A 23,636-nucleotide genomic window follows, 5' to 3' on the forward strand; every position below is an offset into this window, starting at 1 on the left:
TGGAAACTCTCTTACAGGAACAATTTCAGGAGCTTAGGATCTTTAGCCAAGAGGAGAGTAGATTTATTAAGGATGAGACACCTATCTTCAAGGGCAGCTACATGGCAAAGTGGATAGAGATTGAGCCCAGAGTCAGGAAGATTCATCTTTCTGAGTTCAAATCTGGCCTAGCTGTGTGACCCTGCACAAGTCACTTAACCCTGTTTGCCTCGGTTTCTTCATCTGTAAAATGAGATGGAAAAGGAAATGGCAAACCATTCCAGTATCTTTGCCAAGAAAACCCTAAATGGGGTCACTGAGAGTTTGACACCACTGAAACAACAACAGATACCTACAAATTTTGGAAGGATTGTCATGGATAAGAAGAAGTAGACATGATGTATTGTTCCAGAAGGGAACCATTTACAAAGTAGTTAAAAGTTACAGGAAGTCAGACCTTAGGTCAATATAAGGAAAACTTTGTATCAGTTAGATTTGAAAATAGAACAGGGTGCTTCAACAAAGTAATTATTTAAAATTTTCAAAACACTTTACATGTTATTGCATTTGATTCTTCCTTCAAACCTGTACACTAAGTGCTTTTATTATTCTCATTTTATTGATGAGGAGACTGAGGCCAAGAAGGCTTAAGTGACACAGCTAGTAATATGTATAATAAGACACAAAGTAGTGTCACTGCAAATGCTTAACATCTACCTGAAGGGAGGAAGGTATTCTGCATAGGAGAGGTTAGAGCCATTAGAGACCCTATCAGTTCTAAGACTTTATGATTTTGTAATGCCATGACTGTCCAACGGAGAACATGGCATCTTTGGCCCAATGGCCAACAGCTAAGGAAGATTGGATCCTATGGACATCCCATTGTGGTAGGACCTATTAATAGAGTATTAGTAGAGACAATTTCTGGAGGCTACTTCAACAACTTCATGCCCTTTAGAGAACAGCAATGGTAAGCTTCCTCTGCCTCTTCTCCTTTGGTATAGAGAGCTGAAGGAATTAAGGAGGGAGAGAAATTCCTACAGCTCTGATTCCACACGTCCTAGATCTGTTATGTCAGGCAAGATCTGGAACTAACTTTAAAATTTCAGGTTTCCCCCTGTGGGTTTGAAAGGGGAGAGAGAGAGAGAGAGAGAGAGAGAGAGAGAGAGAGAGAGAGAGAGAGAGAGAGAGAGAGAGAGAAGAGTAAGAAAACAGCTGCTTCAATCTGGGAGTAGCTCATAGTGGGAAGAGATAGCATAGCACCACAGTAATTTTTTTTCCTTTTTTTTTTGTGATGGAAAGTGAGAAAAGATTGGAGGAAGAGGAGGAAGGGAATGGAACTCTTTCACTCCCATCCCCAGCACCACCTTTGGGGCTGGGGTTTGGATCAGTGAACATAGGAACAGGTGCTCTCCCCCTGTTCCCAGATCAGAGATGTTCTTAAATAAATTTTGAGGTGATGAAAATCAATTAACAAAGTAGAGATGAAAATAAAATAGGGAATTGGGGATGTGGTTGGGGGAAGGGAAGCTATGTGCTATGTACATCGAAGATGACATCATTTGCCTTGAGAAGCTTTCAGGAAAGAAAACAAATGTGTGCATGAGTGCAAATGTGGGTTTGTCTGAAGTGGTGTGTGTGTGTGTGTGTGTGTGTGTGTGTGTGTGTTTGTGTGTGTGTGTGTGTGTGTGTGTGTGTGTGTGTGCCTGTGCGGTGAGGAGGGTGTGGTGGACTGATGGGGAGAAAAGGAAGAGAGATAGCGGGAAAATAGTCTGGATGAAAGGTGTTCCCCGCCCCCTGGCCTTCGGTTGGAGGAGGGGAAGGAGGGAGCTTCATTGGTGTACTCTGCTGTAGGAGGGGCAATCTCTATGGGAGTGGGGAGTGAGTGCAAAGAGGGAGGTGGGCCCAGGAGGCGGTGGGGGCGGGGAGCTGCCTGCGCATGTCAAGGCTGAGTGAACACTCCTGGATTAGGAGAGCTCAGAGCTGGGCAGCTCCTCAGACTACCTGTCACAGGGGGGTCATTTAGCACCATCAGGGAGTGAAGACCAAGGGCGGCTTGGATACCATCCCTTCTCCAGGCCCCGCCCACCTATCCTCCCTTTTCGCAGATCCTCAGCAGAACCCCGAGCTTCCTCCTCGAGCCCTAGTCTCTCAGAATCTCCTGGGGATTAAAGAACCAGACGGACAGAGAGAAAAGAAATTTCCTGCTCCGACGAGCAGCTCCGGTGTCTTCGAGGGCTAGGGGCAAGCTGCTCCAAAGCTCTCCAACGAGAACCTCTGGGCAAGGCAGATGAAACTGGAGCTCCCGGGGTTCCGACGAACCCAGTCAGAGCGAAGAGGTGTATCGTGGCGAGGTGTCATCGAAAAGCATGGAGTATTCCCGCCTATATGCTAAACTCCGAGGCTAAACCTAGAGAAAAAGAAGATACGGACGGGAACCGAGATTGGAGTTCAGGAGGAGGTGAGGAGGTACTGTCCGCGGTTCTGAACTAGGTCCTATTAGCCAGACATAGAGAAAATTTCCGACTTGCGGAACCACTCCTTAGAAGTCAGGTTCGATCCCCGAGGGGGCGGGAAGATTTGGAGGAGGGGGGTGGGGAAAGCGACTGCTGCCTTGGAAAAGCGCCGGAAGCTGCACCAACGTGTTGAAATCTACCTGCAAAAAGTGCTCCCAGCAATTCGACTGTCTGAGATTTTCTCCTAAGGGAGTTCATCCTTGGAGGTTTCCTCGAAAGAAGGGGCGCAGTCCTTGTCGGAGAGAAAAGCTTCATCAGGCCGGAGTCTGAGAACATGCCTGCTCTCAGTAGCTTGTTTTCCTTGGCTTCCCTCATGCTCATCTGCTGTGGTAAGTATCGGCCCCCTGCCAAGCTAGACACAGATAACTGTTATAACACTGACAATAATAAGTATTAATAATATTAATGTTGCCAGTAAATATTGACTGAGCCTCCTTTATGTATCTCTGCCAGATGAAGAAATCTTCATTCTTGAGGATGGGGGGTGGTAGAGGTTTCTTTTTTTCCTCTCTCTTATCTCCACTAGTGGGTTTCCATTGCTTCACAATTCCTTTACCATTTTTTCCTCTAAAGGGAAAGGTAAAAACCATGTCCATTGCCCAAATCACATTAGTGATGGTAATTTCACAACTGTCCCTTTCCTAATAAATGGCCAATCATTTTGGAAATGTGGCTGGGTAGTAAAATTTACTTATCTATTTTTTAAGATGTGTGTGTTTATATCATCAATGAATGACTCCTATTTATTTGGACAAATATTGCAGCCAGTATGTATGTTTACCTATTCTATTACGTATGTATGTACATGTATGTGTGTATGCAGCATGTACTATATATGTATATGGCATATGGATGCAGTCGCTGAATGAAAAGGCACCATCCATTGATGTAGCTGCTTACTTCTGAGGAAGACTGAGAGGGATGGTGAAAAAGATCTTTTGCTATAGGTGTTAAATAAACAGGGAAAAAATGTAAAATAGCATTTGTTTCCTTGGTCACCTGAAGTTCAGTTTCTAGGGTCTTTATAGTGAATAAGAATTTGCATTAAAATATTATAATACTATATAGTCAAGTCACAACTGTCCATTCTGAGATTCTGTGGTGGCCTTCATAATTTTCCTAAGCCTCCTTCTGCTACCCAGTGGAGTCTAAATAGTCAGTTCTAGGATTGATCCAGAAAGGAGTCTGGATTTGGGTTGGAATTAACCATATCTAAAAATGTGTTGTTACTTACCTAAATGTGCCTCTCTGCCTGAGTGCCTCTGAATTCTTAAGCCAAACAGGAACACTTATTAGATCATGTATTGTTTAGTTTATTTATGCTTCCACTTCCCTGAATTAGAATCAATCCAGAGGAGTTGGCTGTATATGGATAAAACTATCTCCTTGTGTTGAAGGCAGGTATGTTGGACTGTGTTTCCCTGAATAGCATGAAGTTGACTGCTGTAGCACTGGTCGACATGCTGACAGGAATAGCCTCTCTGCTTCTGTATTTCTTTGTCAGGTCTCCAACGATGACCCTGCCAGCCAGTATTATACGGCTGCTCATGTGAGCTGAGGCAGAGCTGAATTTCCTTTTGAACAAAATGCTTGATGAGGCAGAGAGGAAACAGTCTAGGCAAGAGAAGGCAGAATCAGAGCCAGCCCAGAGGGCAGGCATACTGCTGTCTATCCCCAGTAGAATAGACCTGAAGCTAGAGATGGAACAGACACAATAGGTTGCTGATGATCTCACCTGCCTTGATGGTTTAAGACTGGGAATTTGTTTGGGGATATTAGGGCTTCAAAAGGGAGGCTTGGGCATGATGAAAAAGTCTGGCTGTTGCTGGAGTAGCTACATTCTGGGAAGAAAACCTCTGTGGAGCAAATGTGCCCGCTACAACCCTCTGCTCACCCTGAGTCAAATCATTTTATTGCCTTGTAAACTGCACAATGATTTACCAAACCAAAGTACTGGGGAGGTGTGGTTTGGGGAACTCCTGACTGCAGGATCTTGGGGAAAGTCTCACCTCAAATATTTCACTTCATTTGCATAAGGGCTCCAGTAGGAGGAGTATTTTCACCTTAGATGAAATGAGTGGCCCCTTCCCCAGTTGGCTTTTCACATAAAGCTCAATATGAATGGGAAAAGGTCCCTCTTTAATTTGCTGCATGTTTCTTTGAAGAAGAAAGAACCCTTTATCAGGCATAATATCTCCCAGCAGGGTTGGCTCTTGGTAAAACAGCAAAACAAGCGGTTGTTGTTGTTTATAGAATTTCATTTCGAATTCTCTTTCTTCTCCACTTGGCTGACCTCTTTCCCCTTTAGGAGCTTGGCAGCCCCATGCTTCCATCTGACTGCCCATAAAGCCTCACTGCAGTTCTTCCTTCACATAGGCCTGTCACCCTAGGCATCAGCCTAGGCTCTGAATCTTTGCCTTTTATCTCCTTCCATCAAAACAGATCTGCCTTATGTTTTATCCCTTCACACTCCAGCGAGGTGACAGGCTGGATAATTTAGAATTATAGAATATTAGAACAATCATTAGAAATTATCAAGATCTAATTTTACAGCTGAAAAAACTGTGGATTAAGGAAGTGAGCTGACTTGCCCAAGGACAGTTAATTAGTCAGAATTCAGTCTCCTGACTCCCATTCTAGTGCTCTTTCAACTGCCTTATTATTCTATCAGTAAACAAACATTTATGAAGTGCTTTATTAAGCACCAGGTTTTGTGCTAAGTGCTGGGGAGAAAGGGGGAAAAAGTGGTTCCTGTTCTCAAGAAGCTTATATTCTAATAGAAGAGACAACATGCAAGAGTTGTATGTACAAGATAATATACAGTGTAAATGAAAGGTTATCTCAGAGGGAAAGCACTAGCAGTGAGAGAGACCTTGAAAAACCTGCAAAATGTGGGATTTAAGTTCAGACTCGAAGGCTAGGGAAGCCAGGAGGAGGAGGTGAGAAAAGAGATTAATCCAGGTGCGAGAAACAGTCAGCAGATAGAAAAGCAAGTGATTGTCTCTTATTCTCTCATTTGATTTTCATTATTATTGTTGTTATTGTTATTGTTATTATTATTATTATTATTAGGTACAGGGCAATGAGAGTTAAGTGACTTGCCCAGGGTCACACAGCTAGTAAATGTCAAGTGTCTGAGGACAGATTTAATCTCAGGTCCTCCTGAATCCAGGGCCAGTGCTTTATCCATTCTGCCACCTAGCTGTCCCCCTCTCATTTTGCTCTGGTGTTGTATGATAGTTTTAAAAGTCCATGGTGACAAGGTTTTACCAATTTTATATAATATTTGCATTTTAATAGGGGCTTTTAATACTAATCTCTAAAGGAGAAAATACTATGGAAACGACAGTAAAGACATATTTTGGAGGTAGGGATACCTTTTGGTGCCATACAGGAAGCCATACAATATACTTAAGGTTAGTTTTGTACCTTCATAAAGTGTCTTCATTAATAGCATCCACCTGTCATTCCCTGTCCCTGTTCTTTGGACTTTACTCCAGTGACTAGGAAGATTAACAGGGACTTATTAAGCACTTACTATGTTCCAGGTACTGTGCTAAGTTCTGGGGTTATAAATACAAGCCAAAAAAAAAAGAATCTTTGCCCTCAAGGAGTTTCCATTCTAATGTGGAAAATGACAACACATAAAATAAAGTTGAGGGGGTGGAGATAAGGTACCTGCATGGGGACATGATAGTGAAGTCCATAGAGTGAATCATACTTGATCTGGGTCCTTTCTCAAAATGGATGTTCCAGGAGAAACTTACCAATGGAAGAAGGGAATCCTAGGGGCAGAAAGGAGAAGGCTTGCTAAAGCAAGGGGTCAAACAAATAAAAAATTTTAGCACTCAAACTTAGGGCAGTAAGAGGTCAAGTGATTTGTTCAAGGTCACTCAAAACCCACAGGATTTAGATCAAGAAGAAAACTTGGGGGTCACCTAATCCAACCACTTCATTTTACAAATGAGGAAATAGAGTCCCAGAAAGAAGAAATAAATTGCCCAAGGTCACACAGGTTATAAGTATAAAGAACTAGAATTCAAAACCAGGTTCTGTGATTTTAAATCCATTTTTAGACTACGCTGGGATCTACAGCTTTGCTTAAATACCCACAGTGTATACAGATTAGTATTGGATGTAATGAGGGGATATTAAAGGGATAGTGGCACAGTCCTTCCCTCAAATGGATATGAGGAACAGACCCACACATTTGGGAAGACATAAGAAACATATGGACAGGGGCAATGAATATACTGTAAAGTATAATTGTAAAAGGGGGTGTAGATGGAGAGAAAACTGGATAGTTTGGGCAGATTGAAAAACTCCATAAGATTATTGACTATGCTTTTTCTAAATTCTCAGTCTTTCCTGATGCCTAGAAAAATGCTCTTTATTATTTATTTGTCCTAATAAGTAAGCACTTAATGTATTTTTGTTGAATGAGTGAAGTTTCTAGGATAGTCTTTCAACTGCTTTCATTGTCCAGCCTGAGTTCAACCAGAAGAAGAAAAACAGCGAGATTTGTATGGTTTATAATAACGCCTCCATCACTACAAATTCAGAGATGACATAGGTCTTATCTCAAAATGTTTTTTTTTTTTGAGGCAATGAGGGTTAAGTGACTTGCCCAGGATCACACAGCTAGTAAGTGTCAAGTGTCTGAAGCCGGATATGAACTCAGGTCCTCCTGAATCCCGGGCTGGTGCTTTATCCCCTGTGCTGCCTAGCTCCCCCAAAATGTTTTTAAATATATAAAATAAAGTAATGGTATCATGAAAGAAATTATATTAAAATACATTTAAAATTTTAAAAAAAGTTCATGAGCCCCAGGTTAAGAATTTCTAATCTAGACAATGCAAATTAAAGTAAGCATCAAAATGCTTTGATGCCTTAACTGATTCTCATTAACTGGGGTGGGAGCATTTTTGTAGGGAACCAATCAGTGTTAAGCTTCAGTTTAAGAGTGGATACCATCTTTGATCAGTTTAAATATCTTTGAAAGTGATTTAGATGAATTGGAGTGCACAGGAAGTATATCTGAATCGAATGAGGAAACCTGGTCATGCTCTATTGGTTGTCTATAAAATATTAAGCCAATGTGGAACTGAGTATTCAAGTGAGTGGAGAGCCAGGTGAGAATCCCATAAGAAGGAGTCCCTTGGGGAATAGGAGAAGAGACCCAGTGTTGGCCTTGATCTTAGTGTTCTCTGCCCCCACCACCATCACTTGGCTAGAAGAGGACTTTAGATGACTGTTGGAATTGTTAGACTTTTCATCAAAATCCTAGCAGTGCCCCTTCACCCCAACAACACAGCAGTGTTTGCATGCAGATAGAAGAATGTATCCAGAGTACAGCAGAAAATCTAATCTGTACCTAAGGGGAACATCTTGAATACTATATCCAAAGGACTTAAAGTAGCTGTGAATTACCGTCTTTAAGCTTGAGCCCACTCTACCACAAATATGTGGGAGAATGTGTCACAAACATTTTGGGGATTGTTTGGTATCAAAGATGCCATCATAGCAGATACCTTAAAGCTAATTAAATTTGGATGACTAATTGATATCTCATAATAATCAATTGGGGAAGCACACCAGTAGGGGACTTGTGAACTGTAGCAATACAAACCCTCCTCTAGACCCTTAGGGTTTTCTGTAATCAAGAGGAGAAATGTGGCTACCTTTGGGGGACCTGACCTACCAGTGCAAATGGGGGTTGGGAAAGTGAATCCAGAGCATATGCTACATTGGTCAAGAAAAAGATGGACTGGGGGGTGGAGTCAAGATGTTGGAGGAAAGTCAATAAGCACTCAGAGTTCCTGACACAATTACTCCAAAAAACTCCAAACACAGTCATAATTCAATTCCTGGAGCAGCAGAACCCACAAAAGGACAGGCTGAGATCATTTTCCAGCCAAAGATGGCCTAAAGTTCAGCAGGAGGGGGCTGCTATAACAGGGTGAGAGTGGAGTCCAACCCAGCAGTTGCACCAGCACAGATCCAGCCCAAAGCAGAGAAATTTACCCCAGAGCCTCCAAATCAGCTGTAGCATCAGCATCTTCTGGAATTAAGCTCGAGGTCTGAACAGCTGGCTGGGGGATGGGGAGGGGGAGACTACAGGGGTTTCTGCTGGCGCTGAGGTGGAATTCAGTTGTTCTACCTCAGTAGGGAATCAGGAAGAAATCTTGAGTGGTGGCAGCCCAGGTCGGGGAGGGGCACAGGCTCATCAGAGCTAAAAACCACAACAAACAAAATTTGGTTACCTGGTTAATTAGCAAGATTGCCTGGGGTTATTTACAGACCAGAGCATAGGCCAGGTGAGTGAAGAACCTGCCCCTCCCTAAATCATACCACCTGGGACCCCCTGAAATTTGGAACAGTGCAGCCTGGAAGCAGTGCCCCACTTTAAGAAGGAGTTAAAAGTCAAGTAAAAGATGGGCAAGAAGAGCAGACAGAGAAAGATTTGGACCATAGAAAGTTTCTTTAGTGACAAGGAAGATTGAGGTGCATCCTCAGAAGAGGATTAGCAACATCAGGGCTCCTATATCCAAAGCTTCCAAGAAAAATAGGAATTGGTCTCAGGCCATAGAGGTGCTCAAAAAGGACTTTGAAGATAAAGTAAGAAAGCTAGAAGAAAAAATGGAAAAAGAAATGAGAGTGATGTGGGAAAGTCATGAGAAAAAAGTCAACAGCTTGAAAAGCCAAATGGAAAAGCTCTCTGAAGAAGATAATTGACTAAGAATTAGGATTGAACAAATTGAAGCTAGTGACTTTATGAGAAACCAAGACACAATAAAGCAAATCCAAATGAATAAAAAAATAGAGGGCAATGTGAAATATCTTCTTGGAAAAACTGATGACCTGGAAAATAGATCCAGGAGAGATAATTTGAAAAATATTGGACTACCTGAAAACCAAGAAAAAGATGGACTGAAAAACAATTTTACATGCTATGATACAAGTCACTGTTTTCACTTAGAGTATCTCAACATTAAACTGACTGACTGACTGGCTGACTGCTTATTTATCAATTTGGGTTTTTCCTCAAGACTGAGTCCTACAACTGCTCTCTCTGTGCTAAGAACTATCATTCCAGAAATGGAATGGGCTGCAAAAAAGGCAACAAGATTATATTGTAATGGGAAGGGGGTTGGGAGGAGAGGTCCTGTTTCAGGTATGGGTAGAACTGGATGATCTCTGAGTTTCCCCATCAACTCTCAGATTCTATGAATTCCATGAACACCTTGTTCCCAATTCCAGCCTCTGCACAATCTTGACTTTGTTCCAGAAAAGATTTAAGACTTCTTTTAAAACTCACATCTTCCAAGAAAACTTTACTGAGCTAATCAAGATCCAAACACTGTCCACTGCAGCAGCGGCCCATATATAAAATTTGTGCCATTTAATCAGTCAACAAGGATTTATTAAACAACTACTAAGTGCAGGTATGTTGGTATTTCAGTTTCCTTGTATAATGGCAGACCAGACAGTACAGGTGGGGAAAAATTGACTAACTTAATTAGAATGAAGTTATTTAAAGAGTCAAACAGTTGATTTTATGAAAAGAAGGTAATAATACACTACTGAAGGCATTGCAAAATTAATTTCATGACTTTTAATTGTCTACATCTCAAAGCAATAATTATTATTAAATAAAATTATAAATGCTTTAAATAAATGAAATCTATAATCACTGAAAAGAGCTGAGCCCAACTATCCACACAGGAATAATAAAATATATGAAGAATGAAGACTATAATAGTTTTTTGAAGGAAGAATCTATAGAAATAAGAAAAAATAGTACACATAGCCTAAGCAAACACTGAAAATGGACAATTAACTGGGCCCAAAACTGAATAGGATGAGGAAAGCAGGTTGAAACTGTATTGCCTTTTTTTAAATGACCTCAAACTTCTTCCACATCTTTCAACGCTAATATTCTGGTGGTGTTGTGTTGCTATGAATCATGGAACACTGCATTCTCCAAAGAACTGAAATTGAGAATGATCCAAAGGACAGAGAAGTGTTTGACTATAAAAAAAAGATGAACTGTCCAAATAGTAAGTATGAGGGAAGGATAATCAATGGACAACCTACATGATCCATTGCTATCCATAAAATTATCAGAACAAGAGCAACACCTTTGGCATATTGGATAGATTCCTTGCAGTAGACCTTTAGGAACACATATAAAAGTAAAGTAGGATGGACAGGCATGGAGGGGTTGTGATCTCCATAGCATCTAAACAAACCAGTGGAGATTATACACATGCATGTGTGTACATGTATATGTGCATAAATATATATTTATTTAAATAGATTTTTAAAAAGTTTGAGGAGCAGCTAGATGACACAGTAGATAGAGCACCAGCCCTGGAGTCAAGAGGACCTGAGTTCAAATTCAGTTTCAGACACTTGCTAGCTGTGTGACCCAGGGCAAGCCCTGATTCTCTCCCTTAAAAAAAACCCCTATATTAAAAATATAATATATTTATATATAAATTGATAATAAATACATATGTATATTTCAGCATTATTATCCTTCCAACTTCCTTTTCAACTTAAAACCCTTTTAATTAGATTTGCAAACTTCAGGCAAATATTCTGAATAACTCTTATTAGGGGTACTCCATCCCTGTCCAGATGCACATAGTGTCTATATTTTAAGCAGTGGTCCAGAAATTTAAATCCCATTCTCAGATATCATCTTTTTGACCAGATATTCATTTCCCACATCTACCTTTCTTTCTGAAACCTTTACCTTTACTTAACACCACCTGTACCGCTAAACCATTAAAGATTTTGCCTGTTATTTAGTCCATAGCAATGTTTTCAGGATTTCATTCTGGTAATATCTGTGCTCATGCCAATCACCAGTCATCCAATCTGACAAGTCTTGGGAGGTTCTTGGGATCCATGACCAAGAAAAATAGTAGATTTTATTATTTTTGTTATCAGATTATCAAATAGCTTCCACACTGTGCCTTCAGTATCCCCTTACTTCAAAACATCTTCAAACCTTTTATTCCTTCTCTTTAATTATATTCTGCCACCTTCTACCTCTCCATGAAGGTCAGGATGGTCACCTTCCACCTGTCCATGAAAGTTAGCATGGAAAGGTAGAAGATGGCAGGATATGACAAAGGATTAAGGAATAGGAAAGGGAAACAGGGTCAAAGAGTCAAAATCACCTTTTTTTTTTCTTTTGAGATATTTTATTTTATTTTTTTTCCGTTACATGTAAAGATAGTTCTCAACTTTTGTTTATACATGCTTTACAATTTCAGATTTTTCTCCCTCCCTCCCCTCCCTCCCCCCCTCCCCTAGACAGCAGGTAATCTGATATAGGTTATATCTATATATCTCTATACATATACATATATATATACACACACATATATATACACATAATAACATTAATCCTATTTCTGCATTAATCCTGTTACAAGAGAAAGAATCAGAGCAGTGATGCAAAACCTCAAAATAGAAAAAAAAAACAACAGCACCCAAAACAAAAGAAATAATATGGTTCAATCAGCATCTATACTCCACAGTTCTTTCTTTCTTTTTTTTTTTTTCTTGGATTTGGAGATCCTCTTCTATCATGAGTTCCCTGGAACTCTTCTGTACCATTGCATTGGTGAGAAGAATATAGTCCATCACAGTAGGTCAACACTCAATGTTGATGATACTGTGTACAATGTTCTTCTGGTTCTGCTCATCTCACTCATCATCAGCTCACGTAAGACCCTCCAGGTTTCTCTGAACTCTTCCTGCTCATCATTTCTTACAGCACAATAGTATTCCATTGTATTCATATACCACAACTTGTCCAGCCATTCCCCAATTGATGGGCACCCCCTCAACTTCCAATTCCTTGCTACCACGTAAAGAGCAGCTATAAATATTTTTGTACATGTGGGTCCCTTTCCCCCTTCCATGATTTCTTTGGGCAAAAGACCTAAAAGTGGGATTGCTGGGTCAAAGGGTATGCACAGCTTTATCGCCCTTTGGGCATAATTCCAAATTGCTCTCCAGAATGGTTGGATTAGCTCACAGCTCCACCAACAATCCATTAGTGTTCCAATTCAAAATCACCTTTTTAAAGAAATGCTTCAAATCTCCCTGATAGCCTGAAAAGTGAAGAGGTATCTTCTGAAGTGTACCTTTACCTTCTCTTCTGGTAGGAGACCAATCTGTATTTGAACATAGGTGACACTTAGCCAATGGAAAAGGGCAAATACTGTTCATTCTGTTCAAGTGGGCATTAAATTCTTTTCCCTTACTTGACCAACTTCCTTCTCCTCCTTAAGCTATTCTACTTCTGTTTCCTCCAGGCCTTCTCCTCTCTGTTCTCCATGTGTCCTTTTCCTCTTTATCCTCTTTGACAGCAAATCCTTCTCCCTTATGTTCTTCCTCTTTCTTCTTGAATCTTTCCTTTGCTCAAATCCTTATCCTTTGGTCCTTCAACTTCAAGTCTTCCTTTGACTTCTTGAATCCTCCCAAATATCTACTTGCAAATACAGTCTCTGGTATTTTTCAGAATTTCCAAACTCCCCATATCTCCTCCACAATTTCTTCTTTCTCCTCCTCTGTATCTTTCAACTCGAATTCTTCTCCTGTTCTTTCTTCTACCAAGCCTTCTTCTAAAGTCTGAAATAAAGGCAAAGTCATTTTACATCTCTGACCCTCAGTTTCTTCATCTGTAAAATTGCAGTAATATTTTAATAAAACTTTTACTAGGCACCTCAGAGAGTAATTATGGCTTTAATACTTTGCAAACCTTATTAGTACTACAGAAGACCCTCCCTCTACCTAGTAGACACTCAATTGTAAGAGAGTTGAGGGAAGATTAAGGGATTTAAAAAATTTAAAAATATACAAAAAATTATTTTGTATATTATGCCTGGAGATAATGAACACCATGAGGGTAGAGATAAAAGATTCAGTCATACATAATTTTATCTGCCCTGCACCTAGCAGCATGCTCTGCACATAGTCAATACTTTAATGTTTTGTTAAATGTTAGGGATGCCTTTGTTTCATCATTTTTTGTTCTTTATCTCTCTATTCTTTCCCTCCCCTCTTCTCTCTCCCCTCTCCCCTTTCCAATGCTTCTTTCTATCTCTCTTTCCAGTGCATGTTTGCTTTCCAGTTTGTGTGGAAGTCCCTTCTGAGACAGAAGCAGTCCAGGGCAAACAGATGAAACTTCGGTGCATCTCCTGCATGAAGAGGGAAGAAGTCACAGCCAGTACTGTGGTGGAATGGTTTTACAGGCCAGAGGGCGGTAAAGATTTCCTTGTATGTACAGCCATTGACTCTTCTGTTACTTTTGCTCACTTCTGGAGAGAAGACACTTCCATACACTCAGCTCTCCTTCTGGGGCTAATTGACAACTCTGGTAGAGTTGAGCCTCAGAGAAAGGCATTATAGGCAGCAAGATCTTAAGGGTCTGGGGTGATGAGTAGCATGGATCTTTGAAATCCATAGTGAATCTTAAAATTTCATCTTTAGCCAATAGTTTCATTTTCCTTCCCAGTCATAATGGCTTATGTGTCTACAGGCCTTCCAGCAATTCAGTGATGTAGTTATTTCAAATACTTTCATTTTATAAATGAGAAACAGTAGGCAAAAAGAGGCTTATTTAAGTGGGAAAAGACTTGAACTCTTGATAAAGGTTTTCTATCTCCAACTCCAACATACATTCTGCTACACCATATTTCCTCTCAACAAAGCCTCTGTCTCCCTCTGTCCCCCCTCCCCCATCAAGCAGGTAAACAGAATTTTGATCTTTTTGAATTTTACTTCTACTCACTGCCCTTCCCCTCTAGGACTTGAGGCCTTCAAAAACAAGATGGATTCTCATCTGTATGACATGGAGACAGGTGGACTAAATGTCCTTTCAAGGCCTCTCCTAGTGCAGAGGTTCTTTGTCCCTTCTACTTACTCCTTTTCCCATTGTCTACTAGCTTATCCCTTGCTTCCTAAACTACATCCAGGATCTATAAGCAACTTCCTCCAGGAGAGGCTAGGTGCCACAGTTACTAGTGTGTTGGACTTGGAGTCATGAAGACCTGAATTCAAATCCTGCCTCAAGCATTTCTAACTGGGTGACTTTGGACAAACCACTTAATCTTTTTCAGTCTCAATTTCCTCATCTGCAAAACAGGGATGCCTCTTACTCACAGGGTTGTTATAAGGTTCAAATTAGATAACCTATGGAAAGTACTTAGCAAATCTTAAAGTGCTATATAAATGCTAACTATTATGGTTGTTCTCAACCACTGAGCTTGTCACCAAGCTAAGGCTTTGCCAGACTCCAGCCTTCTCTATTTAGACTTGTAGAATGCTGAAGTTGGAAGAATCTCTAATTCAACCTTTTCCTTTTAAAGATGACAAATTTGGGGTTCACCCAAGAGGGGAAGGCTCAACATCACACAGCCTGCCAGGAATAGAGCCAGATTGGAGCTCAGGTTCCTGATTGCTCTTTCTATACCTTTTCCCATGTAAAACAGGCTAATTTTTTTTAAAAAAAGGACTGAAAAGTGCTCTACAAACTCTTCAATCTTATTCATACTTACAGTGATAGAGTGAAAAACTTTCTGGCTTGAAAGATGGGTGGGATGTGACCAATGCTATAGATTTTTTTCTTTATAAATATAGCAAAATGCTCTTTTTCCCACAGTCTAGTTTATTTGTCATTTTGAACTACAAAGAATCATGCTAATATACACTAGTTCAGGGAGAATCATGTCCAACAGTGATTCATTAAGCATCTATAATATGTGCCTTGCACCTAATATAGAACTGTCAGCTGGAGACAGAGTTCAAATACCTGGTCAAGGGGAAACAAAATACCTAGCACATTGATACCATATTCTTTTCCCTCTATGTCGGAGTATCTGAGCAATAAACCAATATATTAGGCCTGGTCAGATGAGGTATGGGGCTGGTGGGGGGGGGCCCAAGAAGTTGTAACAAGTATTTTTCTAACCCTCCCAACTTCATAGGAAACTGTAGGTCTAGAGCAGAGGTTCTTAAGGGATTTTATATGTGAGTTATAGACCCCCTTGGCAGTCTGGTGAAGCCTTTTGGCTCCTCAGAATAATGATTTTTAAATGCATAAAATAAAATACGTATGATTACAAAGGGAACTAATTACATTGATGTGTTTTTTTCCCCCCATTCAAGTTTCCAGACCAATTGAAATTTATCCACAGATCCTTTAGGGATATGTGGAACTCAGGCTAAGAACCTCTGGGGTAGAAGGAGATGTGTGTTGGGGATCAGAGAATGGTAGAATTTTGGAGCCACAATCATCCACCAGGCAAAGAACCCAGGTTTACACACAATAGAAGGCAACCTCCCTTCATCATATGGAAGGACCTTGGACTATTCTATATCCTTTTGCATGTAGAATTAGCTTTGATAGTCAAGGATTTAAACTGTAGAGCTCAAGGACCCCTAAAGGCCTACATATAGGCTTATTACTAAAGAAACCTCAAGTGAAGGCTGGAAGACCAATTTTCAATGTGATATCCAGAGGATTCTGATTTGGGCTGGACCAGATGGTCTCAGAGGTCCCTTCCAACTTTGAATTCTGTCTTCACCACTTCCTATCTACTCAGCCACTCACCATGCACTTCTTTCATGTCTCCGACTTTTTTCCTTTCATTACTAGAGAGGCCATGGAAAAAGCCATGGGTTTGGAGTGCAAGACAATGATTTTAATTCTGGCTCTGTTTCCTGATACTTGTGTGGCCCTAGATGTAACTGCTTTAAGCCTTAGTCTTTTTTTTCCCCTTAAAATCTAGGAGTTGGAGTGGATGGTTTCAAAGATCCCTTGCAACTCTGAATCTTTAGTCTTGTGCCCCTATTTTTCTAATCCCTTCATCCCCTCAATCTTCACTCTCCTACTCCATCCCCAACTTTTGGCCTTTTCCTTCCACCTCCTTCTTTTGTTGTTTCTTTTCCTCTCCTGCTGCCTTTTCCCCTACCTTTGCCCTATTCCTCTTTGTTTTCTCTCTGTCTTCTCCTTTCCCTTGCCATACATTTCTCCTCTACTCATCTTCAACTGTTCTCTTCATGCCCTCACCTTCACCCCATATCTATCCTCTCTGGACCCTCCTCTTTTTGTCTCTCTGATTTCAGATCTACGAGTTCCGAAATGGTCACCAGGAAGTCGAGAGCCCCTTCCAAGGCCGCCTGCAGTGGAATGGGAGCAAAGACCTACAGGATGTCTCCCTCACTGTGCTCAATGTCACACTGAATGACTCTGGTATCTACACCTGCAATGTCTCCCGGGAGTTTGAATTTGACTCACACCGTCCCTTTGTGAAGACCACAAGGCTCATCCCCCTCAAAGTCACTGAGGAAGGTAAGGTCAGACCACAGGTCTTCACAAGGGGATCCCTCCTCCAGAGGCAGTTAGTGGGATCCCAGTTCATGAAAGTCTATGAAATATATAACAAAATATAACTAGTATACCAGCCTTCTTCAATGGCCCATTCTCCAGCTGCAAAATAGAGTTGGCTCTTTGATCTTTTCCCTTACTACTGCCCTCCCTCCCTCATCCTCTGCCAAGAAAGAGGAAGCTGCCAGCTGGAAGGTTAGATTTATATTGATCTTAGCCTGTTCCCTAGGCTCATATCTTCAGAAAAGAAGAATGGTCAGACATTGGTTTTAGAACAAACCAAAACAGAAACAACTCTCATATCTATTGGAACCATCATTCTTCCAGCATTCCCAAGGCCTCTACCTTGTAATTCCCCTCTTTCTTCTGGATCACTAACTTGAGAGGCTAGAAGTGTATATCATTAAGAAGCCACCCCTAGGGACTTTAAGCAGGTAGGCTACCCCCCCTCTCCAAATCATTTGCAGTGTAATTTCTCCTTAGTCTTTCTTTTAAAATATCCAGAAAAAAAACACCTTCTACAACCTCCCTTGGTAATAATGCATTGCCATTTATAACACACCTCTTTCAGCTTGTAAGTTCTCCCAATAGTCTAACCAAAATCTCTTCCACTGCAATATATGTATTCTCCTGTCCTACATGGAAACAGAAACTATCTCTCATAGTCATGCCTTCACTTACCAGAAGACTGATAAAAGCAGGTCTCTCTAAGTCTTCTCTTTTCCAAACTAAATCACAATTCCCTTTCCTTTAGTTTGTCTGAGACAGCCTGTTCCTAACCCTCTCCATTATTATCATTGCCCCCAAATGAAGAAACAGGATGATGAGGGAATAAGGAGTGTGAGGGCAGGATGGAAGGACCAATCCAAGTAACTTCAAGACTGCTTCTAGAAATAAAACCCAGGGATCCTCATTCTCTGAGCTCACCACTTTCTCTGATAAAAAACTATAGAGAGCCCTTTAAGGTTGACAAATTACTTTCCTTACAATACTCCTACATAAGCATTATTATCAACATTTGATAGATAAGGAAATGCAGGTGATTTGACATGTCCTTGATTACATGCAGCAAGTGTCAGAGCCTGAATAGAACTGGGGTCTCAGAATTTTTAGGTTCAATGGTCCTTCCACTACACTAAATGTTATTTAGAATTTAACACTTTCCTAAACAGAGAGGTGTTCACTGCCAGTCAATAGACTTAAGAGACAGAGACAGACGGACACATAAAAAGCAAAATGACAATCTGATCCAGAAGGTACCCGGTTTCTTTTCAATGTTCTTAACATGTATGCTAACTCCCTGGGGAGGGGTAGCCAGCTCCCTCTGCTGGTGCTATGGAAGAACTGCTGGACTGGTGATTCTCATGGGCAGCCAAGCTGACATTCCTCTCTGCCTCAGCAGACACTCCTCTCTGCCTTTGACCAAATAGTCAAACATTAAAGTCTGAGCAGAATACTCAGTTCTAGAATCGCAGGATTGTAGAGCTGAAAAGCCTGCCGTCCCCCTCCAGTGGCCACCTCACAATTCAGACACTTTCCTAAGGGCTCACACTGCTTATTGTTCCCTAGTTGAACAAATAGGGTCCATACTTAAATTGCTCCCCCTTTCCTTTTTTTCTCCCTTGATTCCCCCAATCCTCCCTTGGGATCCTCAGTGCTTGGCTCCCTAGAGAAAACTGATCATGGAGTCCCAGTGAGGGACATTGGAGGAAGCAAAGTCCAGACCCCTGCCCAGTCTATGAATAGGAATTCACATTTAAGTGGTCTTGAGTAGTGGAAGAAAAAAGCTTATGGTAATGAAAAGAGCACTGAATATGGAGCCAGATGACTTAAATTCCCAGTTCTACTACTTGTGTTACATTGAACAAGTCAATTCACCCTTGTGGCTCTCATTTTCCTTATCTGTGAAAGTCATGGGGTTGGACTAGAAAAGTTCTAAGGTCACTAACAATTCTATGATCCTATTGGATTTGAACATAGGCAACAAGTACTTCAGTACCCATGGCCCTGCCCTCTGCCTCATATATATGGAAAACATTCCATTCCCCCCTCATGATTCTGTATATACATACATATATATATATACATACACACATACATATGTATATATGTGTGTATGTGTGTAAATATGTATATGTATATACAGAGTCATGAGGAGGGAATGGAATGTTTTCCAAATCATACACACACACACACACACACATATACATACACACATGTATATATGTGTATGTATATGTATGGAGATATACATACACACAAATATAACTGAAAGGGAATAGAAAGGAGAACCAGGATATTTCTATTAATGGCACTTGTCTGGCCCTCATTAGACCATTTTCCTAATTCCAATAGTCCTTAGATGTGTGGGTTAGTATTTATTTTCATGACTGGTTTCCTCCCTTGTCTTCCAAATTGCCCTTAAATCCAGGCCCTGTATAACTAATTCCTAACTCCTTTGGGTTATTATACCTGATTGTGTTGAGTATCTTGGAGTCAGATGGGTTTGTGTCTTCTGTCTTCCTTAGCTGGAGAGGACTTCACCTCGGTGGTCTCAGAAATCATGATGTACATCCTCCTTGTCTTCCTCACTTTGTGGCTACTCATCGAGATGATTTATTGTTACAGGAAGGTTTCCAAGGCTGAGGAGGCAGCTCAGGAAAATGCGTAAGTCCTTTGATGCCCAAGCCTATCACCTCTCACTGGGGACCACAGGTGTGGCTTGGGAGAACCACACCTTTGCTTTCTGTTCTGAAGGCAGGAGGCTCAATCTTGTGTTGTAACTGAACTTGGACAAACCTTAAGGAACCTACCTTCTAGTTTTTCCAGGTTGAAACAATCCAGACAAACTAACGTTTTGGATTTGTTCGGGGGCATAAGCAGACAGTATAGGGAGGGAAAAGAATTGATTCTGATCCTTCTTCAATACTTCAACATTAAATGTGAAGATATAGACATTACATGCAAAACCTCAAGCAAAAGAGCATGTGGTCAACCCTCAATTATCCACACTAATGGAGGCATAAGAACAAAAGTCTCCAAATATGGCCAAAGCTATGGTCATTCTGATTCTGACTGGGACACTAAAGGAACTTATGTTGGGAAGGCAGAGTCATCTTTCATGTGTTCAATCTCAAAGGGTTAGGGACATACTCCAAGCATCCTTTACTTCCTTTGATGAGGTGCCCTAAAGCTATAATCCCAAACATATATTTAAACTTATTGTGAACTAGTGCCAATACCACCCCTTGGAATAATGAGTTTCCCAAGTTTACTTTTTATGGTGCAAAGGAGTTGTTCTGTTTATTTGTCCTTTTATTTCAAAAGGACACAATCTATTTCAAGCTTGAAGGAAGGCCTTAGTTTTTGTGGCCTAGGATTTGGAAAACATTCCATCCCCCTCATGATTCTGTAGACTTTAATCAGGTCCCCAAACCCCAGAATCTCAGAGTTGGCAATGACCTTGGAAAGGCCTCCCTACTTAGGAGAACACTCCTTTATAACATCCCAACAAGTGGGATGTTATCTAACTTCTTCTCAAAGCCCTCTAGGGACATGGAACTCATTGTCTTTTGAGATACCCCATTTCATTTTTTAACAACTTTCAATGTTATGAAAGTCTTCCTTATACTGACCTGCTATCTCTTTGCCTGTAACTTACCCTTCTACCTACTAATTCTAGTTTCCCCCTCTTAGGTCAAGTATCATAATCATTCCTAATGCTGCTTCTATAGAATAGCCTTTCAAATGCTCAAAGACAGAGATCATACTCCCTCTAAGGATTCTCTAAGCCAAAGGATCTTAACCTGGGATCCACGAACCTACTTTTTAAAATTTGATAACTGTATTTCAATATATTCCCTTTGTAACCCTATTTATTTCATGCATTTAAAAACATTATTCTGAGAAGTCTGTGGACTTCATCAGACAGTCAAAGGTTAAGAACCTCTGATCTAGTCAAAAAACACCTTAAACTCCTGGGTGTGCCCTTTGTTGTATGTTCTTAAAACCAAACCAGATAAGTTCATGGATCCAGAGCCAGAAGATACTTCAGCAGGGGGCAGCTAGGTGGCATAGTAGATAAAACACCAGCTCTAGATTCAGGAGGATGTGAGTTCAAATCCATCCTCAGACACTTGACACTTACTAGCTGTGTGACCCTGGGCAAGTCACTTAACCCTCACTGCCCCACAAAAATAAAAATAAAAATAAAAAAAGATCACAGAAGGTACTTCAGAGGCCAACTAGTCTAACCCCATCTTTTTTCAGATGCAGAAACTAAGGCATAAGAAAGTTCAGTGTTCTGGCACATTGATAGCAGGCATCATAGATTGGGACTTGAACCTTAGGGCTCTGACTCTGGAGCTGGTGCTCTTTTCTATTGCACTCCACTGCCTTTTAGGGTCGATTGAATAAAACAATTTATGTTACAACCTCTCATATGTGCTAATTCAACTCAATCAAATCTTGGGCAATTTTTTTTTTAGAGCAGACAAAGTTTCCTGGTATCATAGATGCGAGAATCGAATTTTTCAGAGAAGGAAAGTGAGGTTCAAAGAGACCATGATTTACAGAAGGTTAAATAGCTGTGTCAGAGGTAGAATTAAGTCTCATGTCTTCCTGACTCCAGGAATGTTCATCATGGTGTAGGGTGGTGGACCTGGAATCAGGAAAACAGGGTTTAACTTTGACCTCTGACACTTAGTAGCCATATGGCCATGTGAAAATCACTTAAACCCTCTGAACGTCTGTGTCCTCATCTGTAAAACCAGGATAATAAAATCTGTAGTGCCTACCTCCCAAGGCTAATTTTTTTGGTAAGGCTCAAATGAGATAATGTATGTAAAACCCTTCACAAACCTTAAAGCTCTGTGTAAATAGTAGTTCTTAATATTTTTGATAGTATCACATGGATTTTGTGGGGTCAGTGAATGTTAATTGGACTTTGGGGGTGGATTTAGCTACTTATATGGATGTGTTGGGCAATCAGGGTTTACAATACTTCAGTAGAATGCAGCCAAGCAAAGGTCTGATTCAATGAAAACTGGGGATGGGGGTACCTCAGTTTCTCATTTGTGACCCACCGAGAGAAGTTCTATATGCTCCAGTCCATGTTGGAGACAGCATTGTCTTTCAGAATAATGCAAAGCACCAGCTTAAAATGAGTCTTTGTAAATGAACTTTCAGTATCATATTTACTATATTAACCTGCATTTGTTTTTTTCTTACCCTTCATAAGTTGAGAGAAGGGTTCACAATTTTTCATTCAAAAGGTTTCTCCCTAGGCTACATTTCAAAGGAAAAGTATAGGAGATAATGAGTAATGTTAATTAGTACCTTTCTTATCTATTTTCTTTAATGATGTCTTTAAGAATTTGAAAGCAAGATTCCCCTCCTCCCCAACTAGATAATAAGCAATACATATAACCTTCATGGATACTCTAGAGTTGACAATTGATGTTTTAAATTTAAGTTTATGGATGTTGTGACCTACATATCTTGAAAACAAGGGCGTCAAGATTCTGATTCTTTTCCATTAGTCCCTTTGGAAAACCATTCGATCACCCAAAGAGGACTGGCCAGGTGATTTTGGGGGGACAATGTGCATGGATGAGCGCATGTTTGGAAAGTTGCCAACCAGAATATAATAATAAGATCATAGGCCTTTAAAATTCAAAAGGACAGGGGCAGCTAGGTGGCACAGTGGATAAAGCACCAGCCCTGGATTCGGGAAGACCTGAGTTCAAATCTGGCCTCAGACACTTGACACTTACTAGCTGTGTGACCCTGGGCAAGTCACTTAACCCCCATTGCCCTGCAAAAAAAAAAAATCAAAAGGACCTTAGAGATCATCTAGTTCAAGCCCTTCATTTTACAGATGAGGAAATTAAGACCCAGAGAGATGAAGGAACTTGACCATGTTACACCTCTAGTAAGTGACCCATCTGGTCACTATTAGCCTTGTGCTCATCAGAGAGAAGCTTCTTATTCCTTGAGTGATTTATAAGAACCACCTGGGTTCTATTGATTTCAATGAAAAGGAAATCAAGGCTAATCATTGTAACCCAAGGTCACAGTAGATGATGGGCAGCCACAACTGGAGTTCTCATCCTCCATGCTTAATCTTGCCCCCAAAGTCCATCTTTCAGCTTTTTCTACATAGCCACCCCAAGAAGTAACAATGGAATTGAAGAGATGGGGAGACTTTGACAGTTCCCAGTCATTTGGGGAGGGTTGACTATAGGAAACCCAAACCCAGCAACCCTCATAATAAATCTCATTGAATCAGTGGTCCTCTCTCTGAAGTGATCATCTTTTCTCCTCTCTTGAAAACAGAGCCATAAGGAAGGAGCAAATATGTCCTATAGAAATTCTGGCCCCCTAAATCTTGCCTCCTTCCCCTTCATTCCTCTTTCACTTCTGGAGACTTCAGGGGTTGACCCTCTCCCCTGCCTCTCCTCCCCTAGGTCTGACTACCTCGCCATTCCATCAGAGAACAAGGAGAATTCGGCAGTGCCAGTGGAGGAATAGGAGAAATGGGGTATGGATTGCAGTTATGAACTAAGGCTTGAGGATGAACAAGGGCAGAGGGAGGTGTGGGATATGATCTGGGCTTTATTCCTCCTACCCTACCTACAAATAACCACATATAAGAAAGCAAGGATCCCCAGAGTGGAAGCCATAAGTCACTTTCCCTTAGTCTCATACATGCCCCTGCCTGATCCCTA

General features: G+C 40.8%; 1 protein-coding gene across 2 annotated transcripts in view; it reads left to right on the forward strand.

Moving 5' to 3' along the window:
* The first annotated feature begins 1,909 nt into the window (after positions 1 to 1,909).
* Positions 1,910 to 23,636, forward strand: part of SCN3B (sodium voltage-gated channel beta subunit 3) — a 29,216-nt gene continuing 7,489 nt past the window's right edge. Inside the window, exons 1-5 of one of the 2 annotated variants that reach the window (XM_043994218.1) lie at positions 1,910 to 2,824; positions 13,633 to 13,796; positions 16,647 to 16,872; positions 19,437 to 19,575; positions 23,376 to 23,449. In XM_043994218.1, coding sequence (XP_043850153.1) covers positions 2,770 to 2,824; positions 13,633 to 13,796; positions 16,647 to 16,872; positions 19,437 to 19,575; positions 23,376 to 23,439 — 648 coding nt within the window. In that variant the 5' untranslated portion in view covers positions 1,910 to 2,769 and the 3' untranslated portion in view covers positions 23,440 to 23,449. The remainder of the gene's footprint in view (positions 2,825 to 13,632; positions 13,797 to 16,646; positions 16,873 to 19,436; positions 19,576 to 23,375; positions 23,450 to 23,636) is intronic. The other variant, XM_043994217.1, reaches the window with a different exon arrangement.

This window comes from Dromiciops gliroides, chromosome 3 (assembly GCF_019393635.1).
Source record: "Dromiciops gliroides isolate mDroGli1 chromosome 3, mDroGli1.pri, whole genome shotgun sequence".
NCBI classification, from domain to species: Eukaryota; Metazoa; Chordata; class Mammalia; order Microbiotheria; family Microbiotheriidae; genus Dromiciops; species Dromiciops gliroides.